We start from the raw sequence: 27,862 nt of genomic DNA, 5'->3' as shown, positions 1-27,862 counted from the left end.
CGTCTTTATCAGTGATTTTGGAAGTAGAAGGAATGTTAGAGGAATTCATCTGAGAGCTAAGTTTGTTTATTAGCTCAATTAATTCGTCAAGTTTTTTATCAAGAGAGGAAATGTGTTCGCCTAAAACCTTAACATAAAGACTTAAATAATTGTTTTGGGCAATAAGGTTATTTATTTCAGAAACAGTAATCTTTCCCACATCCTCACTAACAAACTTTTGAAAAGCAGAAAAAGTCATGCCAGTATTATTGGGTAAGATAAAGGAAGACTGAGGAGGGTAGAGTGCTTGAGTAATCGATCCATCAGAATTTTGATAAGATTTTTTGATTATTTTGACATAGGACGGTAAATATGCAGACATGAACCATGGGACAAAGAAAATGATTTTATTATGTAAAGCACAAATTTCATAGAATTCTTCTGAAATATTTTTTAATTTATCAGAAGTATAGGTTTCAAAAAACCATGTCCTAAAGGTTTTCCATTTCTCAGAAAAAAATTCCTTTTGAATATATTTTCTTGCCTGAGAACCAGGACTAAAATCAATAAGTTGTGTCATCATGGTTAAACAGAATTTATGTCAAAATCCATTTCGGATGGAGTAGGATTTTCATTATCAAAATCTTGAACTATGTTAGTTTTTGAATTGATTTTTATCTTTTCTACACCTTTAGGTGTAATATGCGAATCTGCAGAATTAATAGTATGCAAAGATGCCGCTCGATTCCTAGCCGGTCCATAAGTGGGTTCAGCAGGTTCAATCGGAGAAATATGATGTATTGAAGGGAGCCTTCGTGGTAAAGAAAAAGAATTTCTATAGACAGGAGGATTGCTATCGAATTGTAGACAAACTCGCCCATCAGAGTTTTGAGTTACTTGGGTTAACTCTGAATTAGTCACGTCCTCCGCCAATTGTTTTAGGGAAGTGACTGAATTTAATATCCAAGTTTGGGGAAAATCAATTTCATCCCATCTAATAGGCTTTCGGGTAGTAACCCTAGATTTTATAAAATTTGTTTCAATAAGCATAGTGCAGTCAGAATTATCATCAATCAACTTACATCGAGGATTTAGAGTTGATAATAATCGATAATATATGCGGTAAGATAATCCTATAAGTTCAGATCCAGGGGTATAATCATATCCATGGGTTTTAACATTTAATGTTAGAGCATGAAGAATGTTTACATCAGTCAAAGATACTTGTAAATTTGGTTGAGTATTAAAATATACAGAATCATTATATAATAAATAATAATTATATTTAATATTAAGAATAAAATAAATAAAATAAATAATTTTTTAATTGATTTAATAAATTAGATAAATACTAGTATTAAATATTTCAAAATTAAAAAAAATAAATAATATAAATTATGTTGCACCGAATGGACTGCTTCACCCTTATTCCCTTGTTCAGAGAGGTCGAAGGTTGTATGAAAAAAAAAAAAAATATATATATATATATATATATAAATTGGACGGGAGCGACTGCTGAAGGGGGGGAGTTAGTAATTTTATTGGAACTCAGAAGTCATTAGCAAATCAAAACTCCCTTGTGTTGAGCCTTGCTTTCTCTCTGACAACACTTCCTTTTTCCCATAACATCCTCTAAATTTCCCCCCAAACCCCCACTTTTCTCCCTTTTCCGACACCTTTATTTATTCAAAATCCTTCTATTAGATCCAGTTTTCCCAATTTTTGCTAATTTCCCACTAGTTTTTCCCAATTTTTTGTTACACAGTTTGCACTAATCCCAATAAAGATGAAAAGACGATCCAATTCTTTGAATTCTGTGAAAAATCTTCATAATTCCCCTCAATTACTTTGATGGGTTTGTGACTTTTTGAAAGTTGTTTTGCGTGTATAAGCTTCCTCCTGCCTCTATATTGCAGACAAGAAAACTTTTTAAAACAATACAATAGATATCTATTCGCGTTATAACAGTGATTAGGAGGAGTTATCGCACCTTCGAAAATGGAAGGGTCATCGGCTCCAGCTGTAAGGCGAGACCCGTACGAGGTACTGTCTGTGAGGAAGGATTCATCTGATCAGGAGATTAAAAGTGCTTACAGAAAGCTTGCTCTCAAGTAAGTCATCCCTGCCCTACTCGAAAGAATTTTGTTTTATACTCTGTCCGTCTCAATTTATGACTGGACATGGAGTTTTAAGAAATTTGGGAAGACTTTGCAGTATTCCAAAGCTACCTTTAATATAAATTAATTTTTTAAGTGGAAGAGTACACCTTTATGGACTTTTTGCTAAATAAGTAGGATCCAATGTGGATAAAATGTTGATAGTGTCATTAGATATTTGCTCTTGATTGTCATAGATTCAAATAGAGCTGTGATATGGACTTGCATAGATTGGAATAAGTATCCAGGGGATTCATATAGGTGACCTTGGATAGTTTTGCATGGAGGTTTAGTTGATTGATTGAAGTTATACTATGACAATGTACAGGCTATGGATGGTTTTAGAAGAGGTAGAGGTAGACCGAAGAAGTAGTGGGGACAAGTGATTAGACAGGACATGATGCAGTTCTAGCTTATTGAGTTCATGACCTCAGTTAAGAGGTTTTGGAGGACACGGATTAAGGTAGAAGGTTAGTAGTTAGCAATGCGTTGTCTTGTTATCTGGCCATACTAGTAGTTGTAGTTTCTGGTTCTATACCTCTGAGGTAGGGGTAAATGCTGTAGTGTGAGGGATTATATTGTATATGTTATTGTACTTAAATGTGGTTATGAGGTGTAGTTGATTGGTTAATTGAGCTGTTGTGGTGCTAATTTTGCATGTATGTACTTACATGTGGTGTACCTAAATAGAAATGTGACGTGTTCCTCTATGTACGTATTTAGGATTTATATTTTGACTTATCAGGAATTTTGAGGATAAAGTTAGCTTTAGCGTGAAATTCGTTATTAGCTATCCAAGAAATGAAGTTAGTAGTTTGAAGGTTGACGTGGTGTGAGAATTGAGTAGTAGATATATGATGGCTATGCTTGTGTAATAGTTTATGGAAGTTATTTCATTGGAATCTAGAATTTCTTACATGGAAAGTTTAATTGTGATGGAAGCTAGGTTGGGTTGGGAACCCATGGCTTTTAAGGGTGAAGGTGTGGGGAAGTTTGTTGATTTTTTTAATTAATCATGGTTTCCAGGGTAGCTCCTGTGCACATGGAATAATTCCACAGGATACGTGCCACCTCCCACCAACAATAGGTATTAGGTGCAAGCAGTGTCCAGGAATGCGCTCGCATCATCTCATTAAATGCGAGAACCCTCTCGCGGCATGTAGATGATGTGAGCGCATCATGTTGATTTTATTTTTAGGGTAAATTTTAAATTTAAAAAGAGTCACTTCATGTTGATTTTATATTTAGGGTCAATTTTACATTAAGAAAAAAAGAGTCTATTGCAGTGATTGCTGCAATTTTCTAAGGTTACTTTGAAGTTGAAGTCCACTGTTGCAACTTCTTCTTCACTGTGTGGCTACCACTACGACAACTTCTTCTTCTTCATTGCTTCACTTCAATGATGCACTCGCATCGCTTCATGTAAGGCGTTATGTGGAGCTTTGTCACTTTTTTTCTGCATATGCACGCTTCCCTGGACACTCGGTGCAGGTAACTCTGTCCACCAAGGCTAGAAAAGATGGAAAGAAATTAACTGAGAACCTGAGATCTCGTGGTGCTCAACCCACTTCATTGACCACTAGGCAATATAATTGGGTGTGTAAGTTGTTGATTTCTTGCCTGCCTCTATGCATTAGCTAAAAAAGAATTATGATAAAGAGGGAAGTTTCTTGATTTAATAGTCTCTTATATATTAGTTGCTTTAGAAAAAAAAATCTTTAATACAGTAGCCATACACAACCTGACTTATTGGCAGGTATCATCCTGACAAGAATTCTAATAATCCTGAGGCATCAGAACTCTTCAAGGAGGTTGCATATTCCTATGGTATTCTATCTGATCCAGAAAAAAGGAGGCAGTATGATATGGCAGGTTTTGAGGTACTTTGTCACATCCACTGTCAATTACATAATTCTCATGCAAAGTGGTTTATTACTAGATTAATGACTTTAAATAGACGTCTTTTTATTATGTTTTGAGCTACCATGTTCATGGATTTTTTAACTGTCTCAAACAAAAATGAAAATGGGCATCTGTTGTTCGAAGTTTGAAAGCAAACTTTGTGGGGTCATTCAAGAAGTCAAATAAAATAAACTCTAAATGTCCATTGTATCAAAATCATTTAATGAGAGATCAAATGATTTGTGTATTAGACACACTCCCAATTGACTAATGCTTGTGGCAACCATTAACTGATTATAGTTCCTAGATAACTGCTCAGAAGCATGTAGTGTTCACCTATATCTGACATTTGATCATAAAAATTGTAAGGCTCTTGATGCTGAAGGAACAGATATGGAAATTGATTTGTCTAATCTTGGAACTGTCAACACAATGTTTGCAGCATTGTTCAGGTAATCATCATACACAGCTTTGTATTTCTAGTAGATTATTGGTGTTTGAATTTCCTCCTCTCTGATAGCAAGTTGGGCGTTCCCATCAAAACAACTGTGTCTGCTAATGTTCTTGAAGAAGCTTTGAATGGAACTGTCACAATCCGGCCTCTACCAATTGGGACATCACTTAGTGGAAAGGTAGCATTTGATTTCCTCTTTCAATTAGCAGGATAAAATATATCGGTTTTTAGCTTGGTTTTGCTGCAGGTTGAAAAGCAAACTGCCCATTTTTTTGGTGTAACGATTAGCAATGAACTAGCGGAGGCAGGACTTGTAGTTAGAGTTACTTCAGCGGCTCAAAGCAAGTTTAAGGTACACTCCAGAATCCAGATCTATAGAATTTTAATGGTAGTTGTGCGTCCTATTTTTATACTTTGTAAGCAGTGCATGTATGTCTCATGGTTTTTGTGTTTTCTACCTTTCCATGACTTGCGATGTTAAAACTTAATTTTATGCAATTTCAGTTACTCTATTTTGAACAAGATGCAAATGGGGGTTATGGCCTGGCTTTGCAGGTACTGCATTTTACAGTTTTCGTTTCCATTGAGAATTCAAGATATTTTTAATTGATCTAGAGTCCTGGTTGATTTGAAGTGGCAGGGTTGTTACTGATTCATTCAGCTTCTAATAAAAACATTTATTTTGGAAACAAAATCAAAGCGAGTTAGTCCAGCTTAGGGAAGTGGATGGGATCAACCCATTAAACAAGAAATTATCACCGAAGGAAAGATGACTTTAATTAGTAAAAAAATGTACTCTTCGTCCCATACTTCATTTTGCGAGAAATTTTGAGCGTGCAAATATACCTTTCTCTAGGATTGTTGCTTGATTAGTATCTATGCATTGATGGAAGAAGCACCTATTGTTTTCTCAAAAATAAAAAATGAATCAGAAAATAACACTCCTTAAATTGTAATAAAGTAGTGCTCTTGAATAGCAACTTTAGTTCCTCTTTGGTTAAGCACTTGTTTTGATGTACCTCTGTGGCTTGAATGGGATATTCCCGGGATTGAAATTAGTCTCGTGATTTTTTTGTTTTAAACTCAAGTTAAAACTTACGTTGAGAAGTTGAAGCTTAGTCTTGAATTGCAATGTTTTTGTTTTGACCAACATTAACTTTTATGAACTACTACTACTAAGGTCCTATTGCTTGCGTAGGGGCTATTCCTAAGATGCGTAGAGGCAAGCCGACTGGCAGAAGAGATTAGATTTCGGTGGATTTTTGGAAGAGCACTGGCGGGGCAGTTTTGGAGTGGCTGACTAGGTTGTTTAACATCATTTTTAGGGAGGCGAAGATGTTCGAAGCTTGGAGATGGAGTACGATGATTCCATTATATAAGAACAAGGGGGACATTCAGAGTTGCAACAATTATAGGGGTGTCAAGTTGTTGAGTCATACTATGAAGGTTTAGAAAAGGGTGGTAAATCAATTTGGTTTCATGCCAGGTTGTTCGATTACGTTCGACTATTGAGGTCATTCACCCCGTGAGGAAGATTAGTGAGGCAGTTTTGTGAGAGGAAGGACTTGCACATGGTGTTCATTGATCTTGAGAAGGCATATGTCAAAGTCTTCAGGGAGATTTTGTGGGGGTTCTTAGAGGCTAGAGGGGTGCCTGTGGCAAATACTAGGTCGATTTAGGACATGTACAATGACACAAAGACTCGTGTGAGGACGATCGGAGGAGATTCGTAGCACTTTCTTGTTTTGACAGGGTTGCACCAGAGATAGACTCTTAGCCCATTTTTATTTGTCTTGGTGATGGATGTTTTGATGCGGCTTATTCAAGAGGAGGTGCCTTGGTGTATGTTATTTGCTAATGATGTTTTACTGATTGATGAGACTCGGGGAGAAGTAAATGATAAGTTGGAGATTTGGAGACGTAACCTTGAGTCTAAAGGATTTCGGTTGAGCAGGACAAAGACGGAGTACTTGGAATGTAAGTTTGGTGATGTGTCACATGTGGCTGACGTGGTAGTGAAGTTAGATTCTCAGGTCATTCAAAAGAGGGAGAGTAAGTATCTTGGGTCTATGTTTTAGGGGAATGGTGCGATTGACGAGGATGTTGCACACCGTATTGGTGCAGGTGGTTGAAATGGACGAGGATGTCACTCACCGTATTGGTGTAGGGGGGTTGAAATGGAGGCTCGTTCAAGGTAGAGGTAGGCCGAAGAAATATTGGAGAGAGGTGATTAGGAATGATATAGATAGTTACAACTTACGGAAGACATGACTCGTGATAGGAAGGTGTGGAGGGAACGGATTAGTAGGTAGGAGTTCGTCCGTAACAGTAGGGAAGTAGGGAAAAGTGCTTTGTCTGCATCTGGAGTTTCTTGTTTGTGGTGTTTTGATTATGTCTATGATTTCGAATAGATAATTTATAGTATTATCTTGTGGTTGTTTCCTGTGTTAGCTAGTAGTGTGTTATCCCATTTTGTTGTGTGCTTTTATATTTTTTGTTTGTTATATTTTTATCTGTCCTAAGCCCGGGGGTCTATCGGAAATAACCTCTCTATTTCATCTAAGGTAGTGGTATTGAATGCGTACACATTACCCTCCCCAGACCCCACTATGTGGGAATACAATAGGTATGTTGTTGTAGTGCATTTTTGTTTCGTGTTTCAAAATCTCTTAATGGAGTTAAATGGGTCTGAATGAATCAGTTCTATAATCAAGTCTAACACCATGGTCTTAAATTTCTTTTTTTTTAAAGCAAAAGTCATGCCTGTATTTCTTTATGCTAAAAAACCTCACGACTCAGACGTTACATAAAAAACATCATGTGTCTTGCATTTGCTGAAATCTCCTGAGGAATTGACAATGCCAATTTTGCTGTGGTGGCTATTCCTAGTGAAGTAGGTGACCTGGGGAAATGTTTAGTTGTTTGTTGAGGTTGAATTCAAAAATATTGAACCAACCAAAGAGGGACAACATTTGGATAATTTGGGGCATCAGAAAGTAGGGAGGAAATTATCTGGGTGTTTTTGAAATGGGCTGATAGCTCCACTTTGTGATGGTGAATAAGCAGGATTATGCATTTTCCATCCTAAAGGAGTTCCAGAAATTGTGAGGTTGGTTAGTAGATAGTAGTGGTGCTAGGAGGGGTGGTACAAGAGGATTTTTCAGGTAGAAAGAAGGATGAACTTGGATTGTTTGCTGGGGTGGGGTTTGTGGAATGTAAAAAAAAAAAGAAGGACAGCCTAATGCATTAAAGCTCCCACTATGCGCAAGGTATGCGCAAGGTTCGGGAAGGATTTGACCTTAAGGGTCTATTGTACGCAGCCTTTCGCTTGCATTTTTGCCAGAGACTGTTTTCAAGGCTTGAACTCGTGACCTCCTGGTCACATGGCAACAACTTTATCGGTTACTCCAAGGCCTCCCCTTCAAGATTTGTGGAAAGTGATGCAGAGAATTAGGATTAGTTGTGGAAGGGGAGTGGTTGCATCAGGTGATAACATGAAGATGAGAGATTTTGCAGAGATTTGTGTTCTTTACATTTTAGGTTAGATTTAGGTTATATAAGATTGTACTACAAATTTGCATTTTGAGAATTATAGATTACTTTGTTTAATAAATTATATATATATATATATATATATATATATATATATATATGCAGTGGAATGGTGAGATTGACGAGGATGTCTCTCACCGTATTGGGGCGGGATGGATGAAGTGGAAGTTCGTCTCGGGGGTGCTGTGTGATAAGAAGGTGCCGCCCAAGCTTAAAGGCAAATTCTACAGGGTGGCGGTCCGTCCGGCCAGGTTGTATGGAGCGGAGTGTTGGCCAGTCAAGAACTCTCACATTCAAAAATTGAAGATGATGGATGTTACGTTGGATGTGTGGGCTTACTAGGGGTGATAGAGCTCGGAATGAAACTATTCGGGAGAAGGTTGGAGTGGCTTCGGTGGAGGACAAGATTCGAGAAGTTCGTTTGAGATGATTCGGACACGTGACGAGAAGGGGCACGGATGCATCGGTTCGTAGATGTGAGAGGCTTGCTTTGGATGGTTTCAGGCGGGGCAGGGGTAGGCCGAAGAAATACTGGAGAGAGGTGATTAGGCGGGACATGGAGCAGTTTCAGCTTACTGAGGACATGATAAGAAGATCTGGAGGACGCATATTAGGGTAGAAGGTTAGTGCCAGTTTGGTTCGGTAGGGTAGGGCTTTACTTGGTCGGTGTATTATTCTTGTTATGATACCTTGTTGCATGTTGTGTTACGATTCCTTACTATTCTTTGTTCACTATTCTCTATACGTGGCGTATTTACTGCCTTTTCATCTTGTTCCATGCCTTTTGTACGGATTTCATTACTATTCCTTATCTTGAGCCGGGGTCTATCGGAAACAACCTTGCTACTTCTCCGGAGGTAGTGGTACGGATTGCGTACATCTTACCCTCCCCAGACTTCATGATGTGGTAATACACTGGGTTTGTTGTTGTTGTTGTTGTATATATATATATACAAAGTAGAAGCTTCTTCTAATTCTTTAGTTTTAGAAATTTTTTCTAATTCTTCTCTGTCTTTTTTCGAGAAAATTAGATATAATTTTTCATCAAGACTAACTCTCTGATAGATTCCTTTATTGGAAATTCTTGGAATGAAGATTCCATTCCTAATTCTTTATTAAGATTATCAGCCTTTTCAATAAAATTGCTTATTTTAGCTGGTGAGCTATAATGTAGAAATAAAATTATTTCTACATTTTCTTTTTCATGCGTTGATTTTTCCTTGTCACCTGTTAATACCAATAACAAAGGTATTAACATTATTAATAGCCCAATTTTTTATTAAAAAGGATTTTGCTACACTGGCTTCGGAACCGTTATCTATTTGACCACATGAAGTCAGTTTTGTTTCGTAGGTTGTAAATTCTACGAATACTGATAATTTCTTTGCCTTTTCAAACAAGGACACAAGTTCGTCTCTGATGCTAAACAACATGTTGCTTTTTTCATTTATGGCGTCGTCAATGCTATTCATTTTTTGCCATATTTTGTTGATCAACACCTAAGTTCTATTGTCCAATTGGACATTTCTTGAAAGAATATACTTGCGAATTTGAAACATACTACTACAATTTATTTGATAGTAGTAAGGACATGACTCCATACTTGGATAAATACTATCAAAAGCTACCAGGATATTGGGCTAGCTATTTTAGAGAAGAATATGCTAAAGAAGATCAGACGCATGACTCTCTAGGAAGAAGGATAGCCTTCCTTAACCAAAGGCTTAGCTAGCTTTGTATGTTACATAATATGTAAAGAAAAGCTAAAAGAATTAATACCCAGATTTACTGTGAAGACACAGAAGCAACATCTCAGTGGGGATGTCATGAAAGAAATTCTTTAAAAAGAAAAATAAGAATCAAAGGATTAATTAAAAGGAAAAACATTTCCAAGAAAAATTATGTACCAAGAAAAAAGTACTTTAAAAAATGAAGAAATTTCAAAAAGAAATTTACTGATAAATGCAAGTGCTATAATTGTGGAGAAGAAGGCCACAAAAGTTATGAATGTAACAAGAAGAGAGTAAAAATATCTAAAATAGATAGAGAAGAAATTGAGTCAGACCTAGAGTCAGTTTCATCTATTAAAAGTGAAGACTTTTATATAGAACTCTATGAAGAATTCTCAGAATCAAGTACTGATTCAGAAGAATGAATCAAGTTTTTGAGAGCATAGAAGAAACCACTCAGGTTATAGAGGTTGAAGAATATCAGCGAGGATATGCATCAAAGGCAACATTCGATGGAGAATTGCTAAGAAAAATCCAAGGATTAAAATTTAATCTTCGAGCAGAAGATAGTATATTCAGCAGACTACAAAGAACTTTCTCAAGAAATAAAATCTCTTATCATGAATACCAAGAGATTGAAAAGGCGATTGAAATCACTCAAACTACTGGCAAACAGAAGCTCAACTTATTAAAAGCCTATGATCGAACAAATTTTAAGAAATATTCCAGGAAGGAATAGGAAAGAGATGAATTATGTTCATCTTGGGGAATCCAAATAATGGTTAAATCCACCTTTAAGGAAGGAATAAACTGTCCTATAGTAATTAACCTTTTGAACGAAAGATTTATTAATACCATAGTAGGAAATCTAGGTATTGTTGAAGAAAATTTGGCTTATACCAAATTACTATTCACCTACTACCCCAGGTAATGTATATCATTAAAAGATGCAAATTTTAACGAAGCCTTAAGTTTGCACTTGCAGGTAAAAAGAGAGGATTTATTTAAACCAGACAATCATATTATTAGCATTTATTATCAAGCTCTATATACAGTTACCAATTCAAATTATGGAAATGTCTACAAAAACAAAAGCTTGGTCGAAATTAACCAAGAAAGCACAGGAATAGCCAGAATAGTTGAAGCAGAGATTCAACAACCAAATATTCCTAATGAATATGAAATTCAGGTGGGAAGAGCTATAGAAATATGAAGCTCCACTACTTCAAATCCAAGACTCTCAATAGAATATGGGAGAAACTCCATACGAAAAGGTAATTCCATGAGATTTAACTATGAAAACTCTAACAATGTTACAGAAGTTTCAGGAAGATTCTTTAATGGAAACGACTGGAACAAACAAACAATCCTAATACAGTCAGGATCATCAGCAAATCATGTCAAGGAAAATATCCTAGACGGATTAATTAGCTTTGAAAGTAAGCCTTATATTTACAAAACATTTGAAGAAAATAGCTATGAATATTCGAAAATGGTAAACTTACCGATACAACTAGGAACAATTAGAATACGAGTTCCTTGTTATATTAGCATTCATGAAAATGATTACAACATAATTCTGGGAGTAACATTTCTTAATAGCTTGGATCAATATAATATCCAAAAGAAGGAATCCAAATAACCTTAGGAGATGAAATTTGTTTTATTCCTAAAATTTAATGCCTAAAGAAACCTCTTTTAGAGTATCAGTATTCGTAGAATTTACAACCTACGAAACAAAACTGACTTCATGTTGTCAAATATATAATGGTTTCGAAGCTAGTTTAACAAAATCCTTTTTAATAAAAAAATTGGGATATTAATAATGCTAATATCTCTGTTATTTGTATTACAGGTGACAAGAAAAAATTAAGGCATGAAAAAGAAAATATAGAAATAATTTTAGGATCTAAAATTGTTTCTATAAAACATGTTTTTGCATATGATAAACTTGAAACTGATTTATTGCTAGGAAATGACTTTATCCAACAGTTTCAAAATTATCACTAAACAATATACATGGTAAGTTTTAAAACCCCATGTAATCACTTTATAAAAATCCCAAGAAAACATAATACTTATATTTTAATAAAAGAAAAGGAAATCTTTAAAAAGAAATTTTTAGATACCCCTAAAAACTACTCTTGTAAATGTCTCAATCTCGAGAAAATAAAACAAGATTTACAAGCCTCTTATGGAGAAAATCCATTAGAAAAATGGAATAATAATCATGAAAAATCAACCTCTCCGGAGGTAGTGGTATGGACTGTGTATATTTTACCCTCCCCAGACCCCACTGTGTGGGAATATACTGGGCTTGTTGTTGTTGTTGAATCATGAACAAGCAGTCTTAATTCTTAAAGATCTTACTATCATCATAAGAGTTAAACCCATGCTTTATAATGAGGAAGATAAAACTGAATTTAAAATTCGGATACAAGAAGTTCTTAACCTCAATTTAATAAGAGGAAGCAAGAGTCCACACAGCAGGCCTGTATTTATGGTAAGAAACCATGCTGAACAAAAAAGAGGAAAAGCTGGAATGGTTATAAACTATAAGGAGGTAAATAAAAATTGTGTTTTTGATGGATATTTTATCCCAAATAAAAACAATTTAATTAACCTTGCTAAAGGGAAAACCTACTTCTCAAAATTTGATTGTAAAAGCGGTTTATGGCAAATTATACTTTCAGAGGAATCAATCCCTCTAACAACATTTAGCACTCCTAATGGACATTATGAATGGTTGGTTATGCCATTTAGGTTAAAAATGCACCACATATTTTTCAACGAAAAATGGATAGAATATTTTCTGAGAAAAATTTCCTGATTGTTTACATAAATGATATTTTGGTATGTTCAGAAAACTACCAAGAACACTTATCACATCTATTTGTGTTAAAAATGGAATTGTTTTAAGCCAAAAGAAAGCTGAAATAAGCAAAAATGAAAGTGTTCTTAGGAATGATGATTTCAAAAAATGGAATAAAATTACAAAGTCATATTTCTAAGAAAATAACCGAATTTCCTGACATACTAACAACGAAACAAGAAATACAAAAGTTTCTTGGTTTGAATTATTTAGGTGAATTTATCTCAGATCTTGCAAAAAAGAGAAATCCTTTGCAAAAACTCATTCGAAAGTCAAATCGACTTGGATGGACTAATGAACATACTCTTTGTGTTCAAAAATTAAAAGAAGAATGTGCTAAGCTACCAAAGCTTAGACTTCCAGAACTAGAAGACAACTTAGTCCTACAAACAGATGCCTCCGATTATCATTGGGGAGCATTATTACAACAACAACAACAACAAACCCACTGTATTCCCACATAGTGAGGTTTGGGGAGCATTATTACAAACAGATTTAAATAAAATCTGTAGATACACCAGTGGAACATTTAACGAAGCCGAAGTTAATTACTCCACAAATAAAAAAGAATTTCACTAGTTATTTCTAGCATATGTTCTTGAAATTGTGTTGCATTGTGTGCTTTGCGTTTGCCTTTTATAGTTATTGCTGTTTTTAGCCTTCTCTGTGTTTTTCGTGAGTGGTGGCTTGGGTGGCTAATGGAGGAGTAGGGTCATGTCCTGGGGGGCTGGGGGTGGGGTCGGGGTCCGGGATTGGATTAGGTTGGAGATGCGGAGTGCGAGGTATTAAGGAAGGGGATAAGAGAGATGATAGGTTGAGGGTAGGGTCGTGGAACATAGGGACCCTTCAGGGTAAGTCGATAGAACTGGTAAAGATTCTTAGGAAGAGATTGATCAATATTGCTTTGTGTCCAGGAGACCAAGTGGGTAGGTTCTAAGGCTAGGGATGTAGATGGGTACAAGTTGTGGTACTTTGGGGCAGGTAGTGGAGGTTAAAAGGGTTAGTGATAGGGTGATGACTATTAAGTTAATCATTGGGGGGTCTTCTGTGAACATCTGTAGTGTGTATGAGCCACAGACGGGTCTGGACGAGGAGGAGAAGAAGAGATTTTGGGAGGTTTTGGATGAGGTGGTAAGAGGCGTGCCTAGTTCAGAGATGTTTTTCATAGGAGGGGATTTTAATGGGCACATCGGGTCTTTGCTGATGGGTTATGATGATGTGCATAGAGGTTTCGGGTTCGGGGATAGGAATGTTGAGGGAGTGGCTCTTTTAGAGTTTGCGAGGGCCTTTGGGTTAGTGGTAGTGAATTCTAGCTTTCTGAAGAAGGAGGAGCATCTGGTTACTTTTCGTAGTAGGCTAGCCAAGACTCAAATTGACTTTTTGCTGCTTAGGAAAGGGGATAGAGCAATGTGTAAGGATTGTAGGGTAATTCCGGGTGAGAATCTTGCGACCCAGCATAGACTTCTTGTGATGGACTTGGTTATCAAGAAGGGCAAGAAGAGACGGGGTGGGGTGGGTTGTCCTAGAGTTAGGTGGGGTGGCCTAACTCCAGCTAGTGCCTTGGAGAAAGGGACAAAGTTGGAGGGGATGGGGGTTTGGGAGGATAGGGGGACGTGGATAGTATGTGGGATAGGGCAGCGGGATGCATCCAAGAGTCGGCTAGAGAGGTATTGGGTGTCTCGAGGGGCTGGTTTGGCCGGTATCGGGGGGATTGGTGGTGGAATTAAGATGTTAAGAAGAAGGTGGAGATGAAGAAGGCGGCTTATGTTAAGTTGGTGGAGAGTAAAGATGAAGAGGAGAAACGGGTAAGCAGGGAGGAGTATAAGTTAGCTAAAAAGGAGGCTAAGTTAGCAGTTACAGCTGCTAAGACAGTAGCTTTTGAGAGTTCGTATAAGGGGTTAAAGGAGAAAGGCAGGGAAAAGAGGTTGTTTAGGCTTGCCAAGGCTAGGGAGCGGAAGGGTCGGGATCTGGATCAAGTGAAGTGCATTAAGGGGGAAGATGACAGAGTATTGGTGGAGGATGCTCTCATTAAGAAAAGATGGCAGTCGTATTTTCATAAGCTTTTGAATGATGAGGGGGACAGAGGAGGTGTGTTAGGGGAGTTGGAGCACACCGGGGAGTGTCGCGATTTCAGCTATTGTCGGTGTTTTAAAGTAGAGGAGGTCAGTGAGGCTGTTCGCAAGATGCGAAGGGGCAGGGCGACGGGGTCCGACGAGATTTCGGTGGATTTTTGGAAGTTTTTTAGCGGGGCTGGGTTGAGGTGGTTGACCAACCTGTTTAACAACATTTTCAAGTCCGCGAAGATGCCTGAGGCGTGGAGATGGAGCACGATGATTCCACTATATAAAAACAAGGGTGACATTCAGAGTTGCAGCAACTACCGGGGTATTAAGTTGTTGAGTCACACAATGAAGATTTGGAAGAGGGTGGTGGAGTGGAGGTTGAGAAAGATTGTGTCTATTTCAGAGAATCAATTTGGATTTATGCCTGATCGTTTAACGACTGAGGCAATTCACCTAGTGCGGAGACTGGTAGAACAGTATAGAGAGAGGAAGAGGGATCTGCACATGGTGTTTATTGACTTGGAAAAGGCATATGACGAGGTCCCTAGAGATGTTCTTTGGAGATACTTGGAGGCGAAAAGGGTTCCGGTGGTGTACATCAGAGCGATTAAGGATATGTATGAGGGGGTGAAGACTCAAGTAAGGACGGTGGGAGAAGATTCTGAGCATTTTCCGATCTTGACAGGGTTGCACTAGGGATCAACTCTTAGTCCGTTTTTATTTGCCGTAGTGATGGATGTGTTGACGCGGAGTATACAAGGCAAAGTGCCTTGGTGTATGCTTTTTGCTGATGATGTAGTTTTGATTGATGAGTCGCGGCAAGGTGTTATTGATAAGCTGGAGGTTTGGAGACAAACCCTGGAGTCTAAAGGTTTCAGATTGAGTAGGACCAAGACAGAGTATTTGGAGTGCAAGTTTAGTGACTCGAGGCAAGATGAGGAAGTGGTGGTGAAGTTGGATTCTCAGGCAGCTTGCAGGAGGGATAGTTTTAAGTATAATGGAGAGATAGATGAGGATGTCTCGCACCGTATTGGGTTAGGTTGGACGAAATGGAGGCTCGCTTTGGGGATTTTATGCGATAAGAAGGTGCCTCCCAAGCTTAAAGGCAAATTTTATGGCTGGCTATGTTGTATGGAGTGGAGTATTGGCCAGTTAAGAATTTCCATATTCAAAAGTTGAAGGTGGCAGAAATGAGGATGTTGCGTTGGATGTGTGGTCTTACAAGGGCTGACAGGGTTAAGAATGAGATTATTCGGGAGAAGGTGGGCGTGGTATCGGTGGAGGAAAAAATGCGGGAAGTTAGGTTGAGATGGTTTGGTCATGTGATGAGGAGGGGGCACAGACGCCCCAGTTCATAGGTGTGAGAGACTAGTGTTGATGGTTTGAAGCGGGGTAGGGATAGACCGAAGAAATACTGGAAAGAAGTGATTAAACGTGACATGGAACAGTTACAGCTCACTGAGGACATGACCTTGGATAGGAAGGTCTGGAGGAAAAATACTAGGTTAGAGGGATAAGGTGGGTGGATGAATCATAGTCCGTAGTTAGGAAGGTTTTGGTGTCTTTTGTTTGGTAATGTACATTATTTTGTGGATATTGTATCTATGTTAGTTTTATCATGTCTCATGCTTTGGATGTTTTTGTATATTGTCCTGTGTCTTGAGCCGGGGGTCTATCGAAAACAGCCTCTCTACTTCTTTAGAGGTAGTGGTATGTACTGCGTACATTCTACCCTCCCTATACCCTACTAGGTGGGAATATACTGGGTTTGTTGTTGTTGTTGTTGTATTAGCGGTAATAAAAGAAATACGAAAGTTTTCCACATTTTTATTACCAAAATAATTTGTTGTTAAAACAGATAATACACAAATATCACGATTGATATTTAATAAACTACCATCAGAACCATAATACAGAAGTTACACGGATGACAGGTATTATTGTCATTTTATATTTTAAAAATTAAGAATATTAAATGATCTGACAATGTTTATGCAGATTTTCTATCAAGAAACGTCCAATATGGACAATAGAACTCAGGTGTTGATCAACAGAATATGGAGAAAAATGAATAGCATTGAAGACACCATAAATGAAAAAAAACATGTTTAGCATCAGAGACGAACTTGTATCCTTGTCTGAAAAGGCAAAGAAATTACAATTTGAATTAAGTCTGCTTAACACTGATCAAGCTGAAAATATGACAGAATTCCAATTTCTCTGCGAACATCTGGAAACCAGACCCAAGGGACAAGAATTCCCTAACAAAGTGGCAGGAGATGTCCTACTAGCACCTAGTGTCAAAAACATCTCGACGGTAAGCCCGAATATGCCAATGGTGGAGACTTCTGGTAGATTTGTTTTGTGAATGTCAGATACTCTTTTCTTTAGGATGGATTTTTCTTACCTAAAAAGAAGCAAACTGTTTTTCTGAAGAAAAATTAGTTCTTTTTTCTGATTTATCAGAAGTTATTTCAGTTTTCACTGATTTCACTACTTCAGAGAATTTTCTCTATGCTCGGCTTTTAGCTTTGTCCGAAGACTCCGCTATTGGCATATCTGGGCTTACTGTCGAGATGTTTTTGGCACTAGGTGCTAATGGGATATCTCCTTCCACTTTGTTAAGGAATTTTCCTTGTGCTCGACTTTTGGCTTTGTTCAAAGACTCCGCCATTGGCATATCCGAGCTTACCGTTGAGATGTTTTTGGCACTAGGTGCTAGTGGAACATCTCCTGCCACTATGTTAGGGAATTCTCATCCCTTGGGTCTGGTTTCCAGATGCTCGCAAAGAAGTTAGAATTCTGTCATATTTTCAGCTTGATCAGTGTTAAGCCGACTTAATTCAAATTGTAATTTCTTTGTCTTTTCAGACAAGGATACAAGTTCGTCTCTGATGCTAAACAACATCATGATTTTTTCATTTATGGCGTCGTCAATGCTACTCATTTTTCTCCATATTCTGTTAATCAACACCTGAGTTCTATTGGACGTTTCTTGAAAGAAAATCTGCAAAAACATTGTCAGATCCTTTAATATTCTTAATTTTTAAAGTATAAAATGACAATATTACCTGCCATTTGTGTAACCTTCTGTACTGTGGTTCTGATGGTAGTTTACTAAATATCAATCCTGATATTTGTGTATTATCTGTTTTAACAACAAATGGTTTTGGTAATAAAAATGTGGAAAACTTTCGTATTCCTTTTATTACCGCTAATTATTCTTTTTCATTTGTGGAGTAATTAACTTCGGCTTCGTTAAATATTCCACTGGTGTATCTACAGATTTTATTTAAATTTGTTTGTAATAATGCTCTCCAATGATAATCGGAGGCATCTATTTGTAGGACTAAGTTGTCTTCTAGTTCTGGAAGTCTAAGCTTTGGTAGCTTAGCACATTCTTTTTTTTATTTTTGAACACAGAGTATGTTCATTAGTCCATCCAAGTCGATTTGACTTTCGAATGAGTTTTTGCAAAGGATTTTTTTTTTTTTTTGCAAGATCTGGGATAAATTCACCTGCATACTTCAAACAACCAAGAAACTTTTGTATTTCTTGTTTCATTGTTAGTTTGTCAGGAAATTTGGTTATTTTCTTAGAAATATGACTTTGTAATTCTACTCCATTTTTTGAAATTATCATTCCTAAGAACTCTATTTCATTTTTGCTTATTTCAGCTTTCTTTTGGCTTAAAACAATTCCATTTTTAACACATATGGATGTGATAAGTGTTCTTGATAGTTTCTTAACATACCAAAATATCATCTATGTAAACAATTAGGAAATTTTTCTCAGAAAATATTCTATCCATTTTTCGTTGAAAAATTTGTGGTGCATTTTTTAACCCAAATGACATTACTAATCATTCATAATGTCCATTAGGAGTGCTAAATGTTGTTAGAGGGACTGATTTCTCTGAAAGTTTAATTTGCCAAAAACCACTTTTATAATCAAATTTTGAGAAGTAGGTTTTTCCTTTAGCAAGGTTAACTAATTTTTTTTTATTTGGGATAAAATATCCATCAAAAACACAATTTTTATTTAGCTCTTTATAGTTTATAACCATTCGAGCTTTTCCTCTTTTTTGTTCGGCATGGTTCAACAACAACAACAACAACAACAACAAACCCAGTGTATTCCCACTTAGTGGGGTCTGGGGGGGGTAAGATGTACGCAGTCCATACCTCTACCTCTGATGAAGTAGAAAGGCTGTTTCCGAAAGACCCCCGGCTCAAGTCACGAGATATCACACAAACACATAGTACAGCACAGAAGCAGATGACATAACATAGATACGGCACCCATAAGGAATATAAAACAGAGTAAAGCAGGAATGCAGGAATATACAGCGGAGGAAAGCACACATATTCGGCATGGTTTCTGACCATAAATGCAAGATTACTGTGTGAACTCTTGCTTCCTCTTATTAAATTGAGGTTAAGGAGTTCTTGTATCTGAATTTTAAATTTAGTTTTATCTTCCTCGTTATAAAGCATGGGCTTAACTCTTATGATGATACTAGGATCTTTAAGAATTAAGACTGTCTTTTCATGATTATTATTTCATTTTTCTAATGGATTTTCTCCATAAGGGGCTTGTAAATCTTGTTTTATTTTCTCGAGATTGAGACATTTACAAGAGTAGTTTTTAGGGGTATCTAAAAATTACATTTTAAAGATTCCCGTTTCTTTTATTAAAATATAAGGATTATGTTTTCTTGGGATATTTATAAAGTGATTATATGGGGTTTTAAAACTTACCATGTATATTGTTTGGTGATAATTTTGAAACTGTTGAATAAAGTCATTTCCTAGTAATAAATCAGTTTCAAGTTTATCATATGCAAAAACATGTTTTATAGAAACAATATTAGATCCTAAAATTATTTCTATATTTTCTTTTTCATGCGTTAATTTTTCCTTGTCACCTGTAATACCAATAACAGAGGTATTAACATTATTAATATCCCAATTTTTTATTAAAAAAGATTTTGCTAAATTGGCTTCGGAACCGTTATCTATTTGATAAAATGAAGTCAGTTTTGTTCCGTAGGTTGTAAATTCTACGAATACTGATATTCTAAAGGAGGTTTCTTTAGGCATTAAATTTTAGGAATAAAACAAGTTTCATCTCGTAAGGTTATTTGGATTCCTTCTTTTTTGGATATTATATTGATCCAAGCTATTAAGAAATGTTCCTCCCAGAATTATGTTGTAATCATTTTCATGATTGCTAATATAACAAGGAACTCTTATTTTAATTATTCCTAGTTGTATTGGTAATTTTACCATTTTCGAACATTCGTAGCTATTTTCTTCAAATGTTTTGTAAATATAAGACTTACCTTCAAAGCTAATTAATCCGTCTAGGTTTTCTTGACATGATTTGCTGATGATCCTGACTGTATTAGGATTGCTTGTTTGTTCTAGTCGCTTCCATTAAAGAATCTTCCTGAATTTCATTGTTAAATCTCATGGAATTACCTTTTCGTATGGAGTTTCTCCCATATTCTATTGAGAGTCTTGGATTCAAAGTAGTGGAGCTTCATATTTCTATAGCTCTTCCCACCTGAATTTCATATTCATTAGGAATAATTGGTTGTTGAATTTTTGCTTTAACTATTCTGGCTATTCCTGTGCTTTCTTGGTCAATTTCGACCAGGCTTTTGTTTTTTGTAGACATTTCCATAATTTGAATTGGTAACCGTATATAGAGCTTGATAATAGATGCTCATAATATGATTGTCTGGTTTGAATAAATCCTCTCTTTTTACCTGAAAGTGCAAATTTAAGGCTTCGTTAAAATTTGCATCTTTTAATGACATACAATACCTGGGGTAGTAGGTGAATAGTAATTTGTTATAAGCTAAATTTTCTTCAACAATACCTAGATTTCCTACTCTGGTATTAATAAATCTTTCGTTCGAAAGGTTAATTACTATAGGACAGTTTATTCCTTCCTTAAAGGTGGATTTAACCATTATTTGGATTCCCCAAGATGAACATAATTCATCTCTTTCCTATTTCTTCCTGGAATATTTCTTAAAATTTGTTCGATCATAGGCTTTTAATAAGTTGAGCTTCTGTTTGCCAGTAGTTTGAGTGCTTTCAATCGCCTTTTTAATCTCTTGGTATTCATGATAAGAGATTTTATTTCTTGAGAAAGTTCTTTGTAGTCTGCTGAATATACTATCTTCTGCTCGAAGATTAAATTTTAATCCTTGGATTTTTCGTAGCAATTCTCCATTGAATGTTGCCTTTGATGCATATCCTCGCTGATATTCTTCAACCTCTATAACCTGAGTGGTTTCTTCTATGTTCTTAATAACTTGATTCATTCTTCTGAATCAGTACTTGATTATGAGAATTCTTCATAGAGTTCTATACAAAAGTCTTCATTTTTAATAGATGAAACTGACTCTAGGTCTGACTCAATTTCTTCTCTATCTATTTTTGATATTTTTACTCCCTTCTTGTTAAATTCATTACTTTTGTGGCCTTCTTCTCCACAATTATAGCACTTGCATTTATCAGTAAATTTCTTTTTAAAATTTCTTCGTTTTTTAGAGTACCTTTTTCTTGGAAATGTTTTTCCTTTTAATTAATCCTTTGATTTTTCTTTTTCTTTTTAAAGAATTTTCTTTCATGACATCCCCACTGAGATGCTACTTCTGTGTCTTTACAGATTTCTTTTAGCTTTTCTTTGCATATTATGTAACATACAAAGCTGGTTAAGGAAGGCTATCCTTCTTCCTTGAGAGTCATGCGTCTGATCTTCTTTAGCATATTCTTTTCTAAAATAGCTAGCCCAATATCCTGATAGCTTTGATAGTATTTATCCAAGTATGGAGTCATGTCCTTACTACTATCAAATAAATTGTAGTAGTATGTTTCAAATTCGCAAGTATATTTTTGAATATAACTCATTTTACAAATTTGTAGTTTTTTTAGCCATTCTGCGGCTAGCAACTTTTGCTTTTCTTTTCCTTTAGAAATTATCTCCTTGACTTGCTAGGAATTCAACTCCTACATATCTTACTATGTGATCTATTTCTGCTCGAATTGATTTGCTAAATTGTTCTATAGCTTCTAATATGAATATTTTTTCAGTTTCTTCTGATATTTTTCTAAACCAATTGTCTACCTTTCCAGTAAAGGTGTTTGTGGCTATTGAGTATTTTTCGTCACTGCTGTAATTGGTTCCTTTCCCTAAGATGAAGAATAGTTCTAGGTTTTTAGCCCATAATTCTAGAAATTCTCCTGGTTCTGAAATTGGGTGGATCCAGTGTCTCCTACTCGGAGTCTATTCGGCATGAATTTAGCTTTAGAATTTATATGTTCAGTACTTGAAAAGGCGATTGAAATCACTCAAACTACTAGCAGACATAAGCTCAACTAATTAACAAAGCCTATGATCGAACAAATTTTTAGAAAAATTCCAGAAAGGAATAGGAAAAAGATGAATTATGTTCATCTTGGAGGAATCCAAATAACGGTTAAATCCACCTTTAAGGAAGGAATAAACTGTCCCATAGTAATTAACCTTCATATATATATATATTCACATACTGGAAAACAAACAGTCTTAGTCATTCAGTCTTCAAATATGAAGACAACATCTTAATACTCAGAGGATTATCCACATCCATACATTTTAATCTTAGTAAAAACAAACGGCCTCTAAATCTCAACCAAACAAGCAGGGTCTGTTATTTGAATTCTCACTAACTATATTTTCCAATTGAAATTCATCTCAGACCAATATACACAAATAAAAATTAGAAATACTCAAATTTTGCTATATTCATGATTGGCACAAAAATCCCAGATAGGGCCAAAAAAAACTTCCTAAAATGCACAAAATCTAAAGTAAAAGTGTTAACTTGAGTAAGACATATTCCTTAGTCCTAGCTAATTGCTATTGCCTCTTTAGATCTCTCTTCCATTGTGCCTTATCTTTTGTTGTGTCTCAAATTGCATGTCTTTCAAGACAATATTTTTCATGTGATTTTAGGTTTACGTAGTCTCTTCTAACGCCTCCACCGCCATGGTTTTACACCTACAGACCAGTGCATCTAGAAATTGACGCAGGACATGACCAAGCCATCTCAAAGACTTACCCTCAATGTGTACTACTTGCTCATTCTTGCGAATGTGATCAGCATTAATCTTGTATAATCTTGAATTTGAACGCACATCTATCTCATTCAGTGTTCAATATGAAGACAACATCTTAATATTCAGAGGATTATCCACATCCATACATTTTAATCTTGGTAAAAACAAACGGCCTCTAAATCTCAACCAAACAAGCAGGGTCTGCTATTTGAATTCTCACTAACTATATTTTCCAATTGAAATTCATCTCAGACCAATATACACAAATAAAAATTAGAAATACTCAAATTTTGCTATAATCTCGATTGGCACAAAAATCCCAGATAGGGCCAAAAAAAACTTCCTAAAATGCACAAAATCTAAAGTAAAAGTGTTAACTTGAGTAAGACATATTCCTTAGTCCTAGCTAATTGCTATTGCCTTTCTAGATCTCTCTTCCATTGTGCCTTATCTTTTGTTGTGTCTCAAATTGTATGTCTTTCAAGACAATACTTTTCATGTGATTTTAGGTTACGTAGTCTCTTCTAACGCCTCCACCACCATGGTTTTACACCTACAGACCAGTGCATCTAGAAATTGACGCAGGACATGACCAAGCCATCTCAATGACTTACCCTCAATGTGTACTACTTGCTCATTCTTGCGAATGTGATCAGCATTAATCTTGTATAATCTTGAATCTGAACGCACATCTATCTTAGCATTCGTATCTCTATGCCCTTATCTTGTTGATGTTGTTGATGTTTTCGATCTCAACAATGCAAGATTATTCTCATATAACATTTGCTAATCTTATAATTGTTCTATAGAACTTACATTTTCTTTTGGTAGGCCTCCTATCACGTTACACACCGATAGCACTTCTCAGCATCCGTCATCCAATTTTGATCATGCGTAACCTTTTTCTCTATCATTTTATTCTCATGGAACAACGAACCTAAAAGTCTGAATTGTTTGCATTTAGTAACCATTATCTTGTTAAATCTCACCTCAACATCTCTCTTCTTATGCTGACTTAACTTGCAGTCATATTCAGCTGTACTTCTAGTTATCCTAAAATCCTTACCCAGAGTGCTTCTCCATAGTTCAAGCTTTTGGTGGGCACCTTTGCTCGTTTTTGTCAATTTGACAAATATCATGCACCATCCGAGTTTATCTTGTATTTTTGTTGGTTAACTCATCCATAACTAGGTTAATTAAATGTGGGTCCATGCTTATTCCGGAATTCACTGTTATGATAAACTCCTTTTTATCTCCTACTACTGCTGTCACTCTAGTGACAACAACAACAACAACAACAAACCCAGTGTATTCCCACCTAGTGGGGTCTGGGGGGGTAAGATGTACGCAGTCCATACCTCTACCTCTGATGAAGTAGAAAGGCTGTTTCCGATAGACCCCCGGCTCAAGGCACGAGATACCACACAAACACATAGTGCAGCACAGAAGCAGATTACATAACATAAATACGGCACCCATAAGTAATATAAAGCAGAGGAAAGCAGGGGAAAGCACACAGATTCGTAATACAACATAGAACACGGAACACGGAATCATGACAAGAATAAAACCTCCACCAAGTAATTCCCTACACTAGCGACCCGAACTGGCCCTAATCCTCTGCCGTAATTCGCGTCCTCCAGACCTTCCTATCTAGGGTCATGTCCTCGGTGAGCTGTAACTGTTCCATGTCCCGCCTAACCACCTCACCCCAGTACTTCTTCGGCCTACCCCTACCCCGCCTAAAACCATCCAACGCTAGCCTCTCACACCTACGGACCGGGGCATCCATGCTCCTCCTCTTCACGTGTCCGAACTATCTCAATCGTGCTTCCCGCATCTTGCACTCCACTGAAGTCACACCAACCTTCTCCCGGATAGTCTCATTCCGAACTCTATCCCCTCTAGTCAGTCCACACATCCAGCGCAACATCCGCATTTCTGCCACCTTCATTTTTTGAATGTGGGAGTTCTTAACTGGCCAACACTCCGCTCCATACAACAAGGCCGGACGGTTTCTTTATACATGCACTCTATGGGATTTACATACTTGATATGAATTCCTGATCAACTTAACTTTTAATGTTTAAAAAGCTTCCCCACATTTACTGATCAAATGTGATGTCTTAAATAACATCTTGTGATGCACCTCTCATTTCTTTCAGTTTTCATAATGTTGACAAAAGATGATGCTTATGAAATTTTCCAGAAGTATCCAATTCCTTTTTTCGGAAAAGTTTATTTTGCCAGTTGATCCAAAAAGCTTATGATTTTCCCTGTAGTATAAAGGGAAATAGTAACTATTTTCGCATTGTGTCCGTGATGCCATCTTAGTATCTATATTTTCCTGCAAGTGCTTATCAGGTTGAATTTTGCTTGATAATTTTCAGAACAAAGCATACTTGGTTATGTAATCTTTTAGCCATATGGCTCATAAGTCATGACTTATATGAGGGAGTAGGAAGTTATGGTCAGGGCCAGTGTAGTTGATGCTGTATATTTGAGAGATCTCAGTTCACTAAAGTAATGAATTGACAGTATGAATCAGCTGCTTTGGAAACTAGACCTCATTCTTGAAGTTTGCTGATTTTGAAGCTCTTCATGGTCTGCAATCTGCATCAGCTGTGAGACTTCCATATACAAGTGAACTCACTTTTATAGAGCAGATACTGGACTTATTCTTTATCTTCAGATATATAAGTTCAACATGTTCAGAAATTACATTAAATGTGCCTGCAAACCGGGTTTCTTTTGGTCACAATTAGCTTTCAAGTTGTTCTTTGCCACTCAGTTTTGATGCTTTGATTTGTGAGCAAGTGCACTGTATTTTATATGGACATGTTGTGCATGTCTTGTTTGCTCTGACCAGGCAATTGACTGATCAAAAGTTTCTTAATGAACCTGATGAGTGTCTCTGTATACAGGAAGATAGTGAGAAAACGGGTAAGGTAACGTCAGCAGGAATGTATTTCTTGCATTTTCAGGTGTACAGAATAGATTCAACTGTAAATGCGGTATGTGCATATCCACCGATTGGTCTAATCCATCAGTATTGTCAGAACTCAGAACTAATAATTAATTTGAACTATTGTAGTTAGCAATGGCTAAGGACCCTGAAGCTGCTTTCTTTAAGAAGCTGGAGGGCCTTCAACCTTGTGAGGTCTCAGAACTAAAAGCTGGCTCTCACATATTTGCTGTTTATGGTTGGAGCTACTTATATTGCTACTTGTTTTTGTTGCTGCAAAATCCCATCTGATCCCCTATTGATTGTCCAATGCAAAATCCGTAAGGCTGAATTTTGATCTGATTTCTGCAGGAGATAATTTCTTTAAGCCTGCTACTTATATAATTGAGGCTCTTTGTGCCAAGTCATATGAAGATACTACTGTTAAGCTCAAGGATATTGAGGCTCAGATTTTGAGGAAGAGAAATGAGCTTCGGCAGTTCGAAATCGAATATAGAAAGGTTGTTAACCTGCTTCTAGACAATATTTATCATGTGAGATTGATTATTCAGATATCCTTATTGTACAACTTTCCATGTGATGTTCACAGGCATTGGCACATTTCCAGGAAGTGACCAATAGATACACCCAAGAGAAGCAATCTGTAAGTTTTTCTGCTGCAAGTCTCATGGTTTAGATATCATTTTACTTAAATGTCCTCGTATGGAGATGGTATGTCCAACTCATAATATTTATCTAGTTCCTGATTCCTCTTGAAGTACTTGCAAGTTTATTTCTCATGAATTAGTGACTTGGGAAGTGTCCATTAGAGCAATAGATCTTCCCAAAGCTAGCAATCATCAAAAAGAAAAAATGGGCAGCCCGGTGCACTAAAGCCTCTCACTATGCGCAGGGTTCGGGGAAGGACCCCACCACAAGGGTGTATTGTACCTTGCATTTCTGCCCGAAGCTGTTTCCAAGGCTTGAACCCGTGACCTCCTGGTCACATGACAGCAACTTTACTAGTTACTCCAAGGCTCCCCTTCAAGAGTTAGCCATCATTAATGAATATATTTATTGTTTAGTTCACTTTGATCCTATTAAGTATTATCTGACTGATAGTTCCTAGCACTGATTACGTACCACTATTTGTAAAGGTCGATGAGATGCTGAAACAAAGAGACAGCATCCACTCTGCATTCACAGTTGCAAGGTCAATTGCTAATCTAAGTGGCAGTGGAAGCGGGCATTTCAGTAATGGAAGTAGCAGTAAAGTCCTCGGTGAAGATTATAAAACTGATGTTCCAGGGGAATATGGCATCTCAGACTCCAAGGAGAAGTCGTCAAAGAAAAGATGGTTCAACCTTAACCTCAAAGGATCAGATAAAAAGAACTAAAAATGGTTGGTTATCTATGTCCCAAACTTGGTATTGAGTCTGGGTTATAGCATCGCTGTCAACACCAAGGGCTGGTATTGTATTGCCGGAAGAAGTCCCTTCAATATCTTTATTCTATTTGTTAGTTTGTGTGTTCTCTCTTTAGGCAAGTGAGGTTTGGCATATATGTGGTTTTTTTGTTTGTATGCTTGATGTCAATCCATATAAAGTGTAGAATTCAGAGATGTAATTTCAGTCAATGGACTTGTTCCTTTTTGGTTGGCACTGCGAAGTTCTAATGTTTCACTGGTGGGAATATCAATTCTTTCTTGTGAAATTGGATGTAGTGGTGATTTCTCAGTTCTTGTTAACTTTCCAGTTCTCTCACGTGTGCAAGTTCTGTTTCTACAGAAAGTTCGTTTATTGACTTCTATCACTTCAGCCTTTCCTTTAAAAGCGCCTTAATAATCAAAAGATCCAAGTAGAAACAAGATCTTTTTTTGAATTTTTTTTTTCATATGCTTTCAAGTGTATTTTAAGTATAATCTCAAATGTGTATAATATGAGTTTTTATGTCTCGATTTGTGGTGTACGTAGAGGCATACTATTAAATATGAGCTCACGAAAGATGATCATGGAGGTGTAGAAGATCATGGGAAATGACATGAAGGTGTGGGAGATAATTAGCAAAGTAATGGTAGGAATTACACCTAAAAG

At 36.6% G+C, this 27,862-nt stretch overlaps 1 protein-coding gene across 2 annotated transcripts; it reads left to right on the top strand.

The window, feature by feature from the left end:
* Positions 1 to 1,489: 1,489 nt before the first annotated feature.
* LOC107870577 (chaperone protein dnaJ 15) lies at positions 1,490 to 27,505 on the top strand. 2 transcript variants are annotated; one of them, XM_047412992.1, is made up of 12 exons: positions 1,948 to 2,090; positions 2,464 to 2,605; positions 3,892 to 4,015; positions 4,407 to 4,489; positions 4,558 to 4,669; positions 4,739 to 4,843; positions 4,996 to 5,046; positions 25,750 to 25,839; positions 25,920 to 26,028; positions 26,142 to 26,290; positions 26,380 to 26,433; positions 26,927 to 27,505. In XM_047412992.1, the coding sequence occupies exons 3-12, from the start codon at positions 4,001 to 4,003 to the stop codon at positions 27,164 to 27,166; spliced, it is 1,008 nt and encodes a 335-aa protein (XP_047268948.1). In that variant the 5' UTR covers positions 1,948 to 2,090; positions 2,464 to 2,605; positions 3,892 to 4,000; the 3' UTR covers positions 27,167 to 27,505. The 2 variants fall into 2 exon arrangements, with proteins under 2 accessions (XP_016572633.2, XP_047268948.1); XM_016717147.2 differs by lacking the exon at positions 2,464 to 2,605 and having other exon boundaries at positions 1,490 to 2,090.
* Positions 27,506 to 27,862: the final 357 nt, after the last annotated feature.

This window comes from Capsicum annuum, chromosome 5 (genome assembly GCF_002878395.1).
Source record: "Capsicum annuum cultivar UCD-10X-F1 chromosome 5, UCD10Xv1.1, whole genome shotgun sequence".
In the NCBI taxonomy this organism is placed as follows: domain Eukaryota; kingdom Viridiplantae; phylum Streptophyta; class Magnoliopsida; order Solanales; family Solanaceae; genus Capsicum; species Capsicum annuum.
This window is presented reverse-complemented; position numbering and strand designations above follow the sequence as displayed.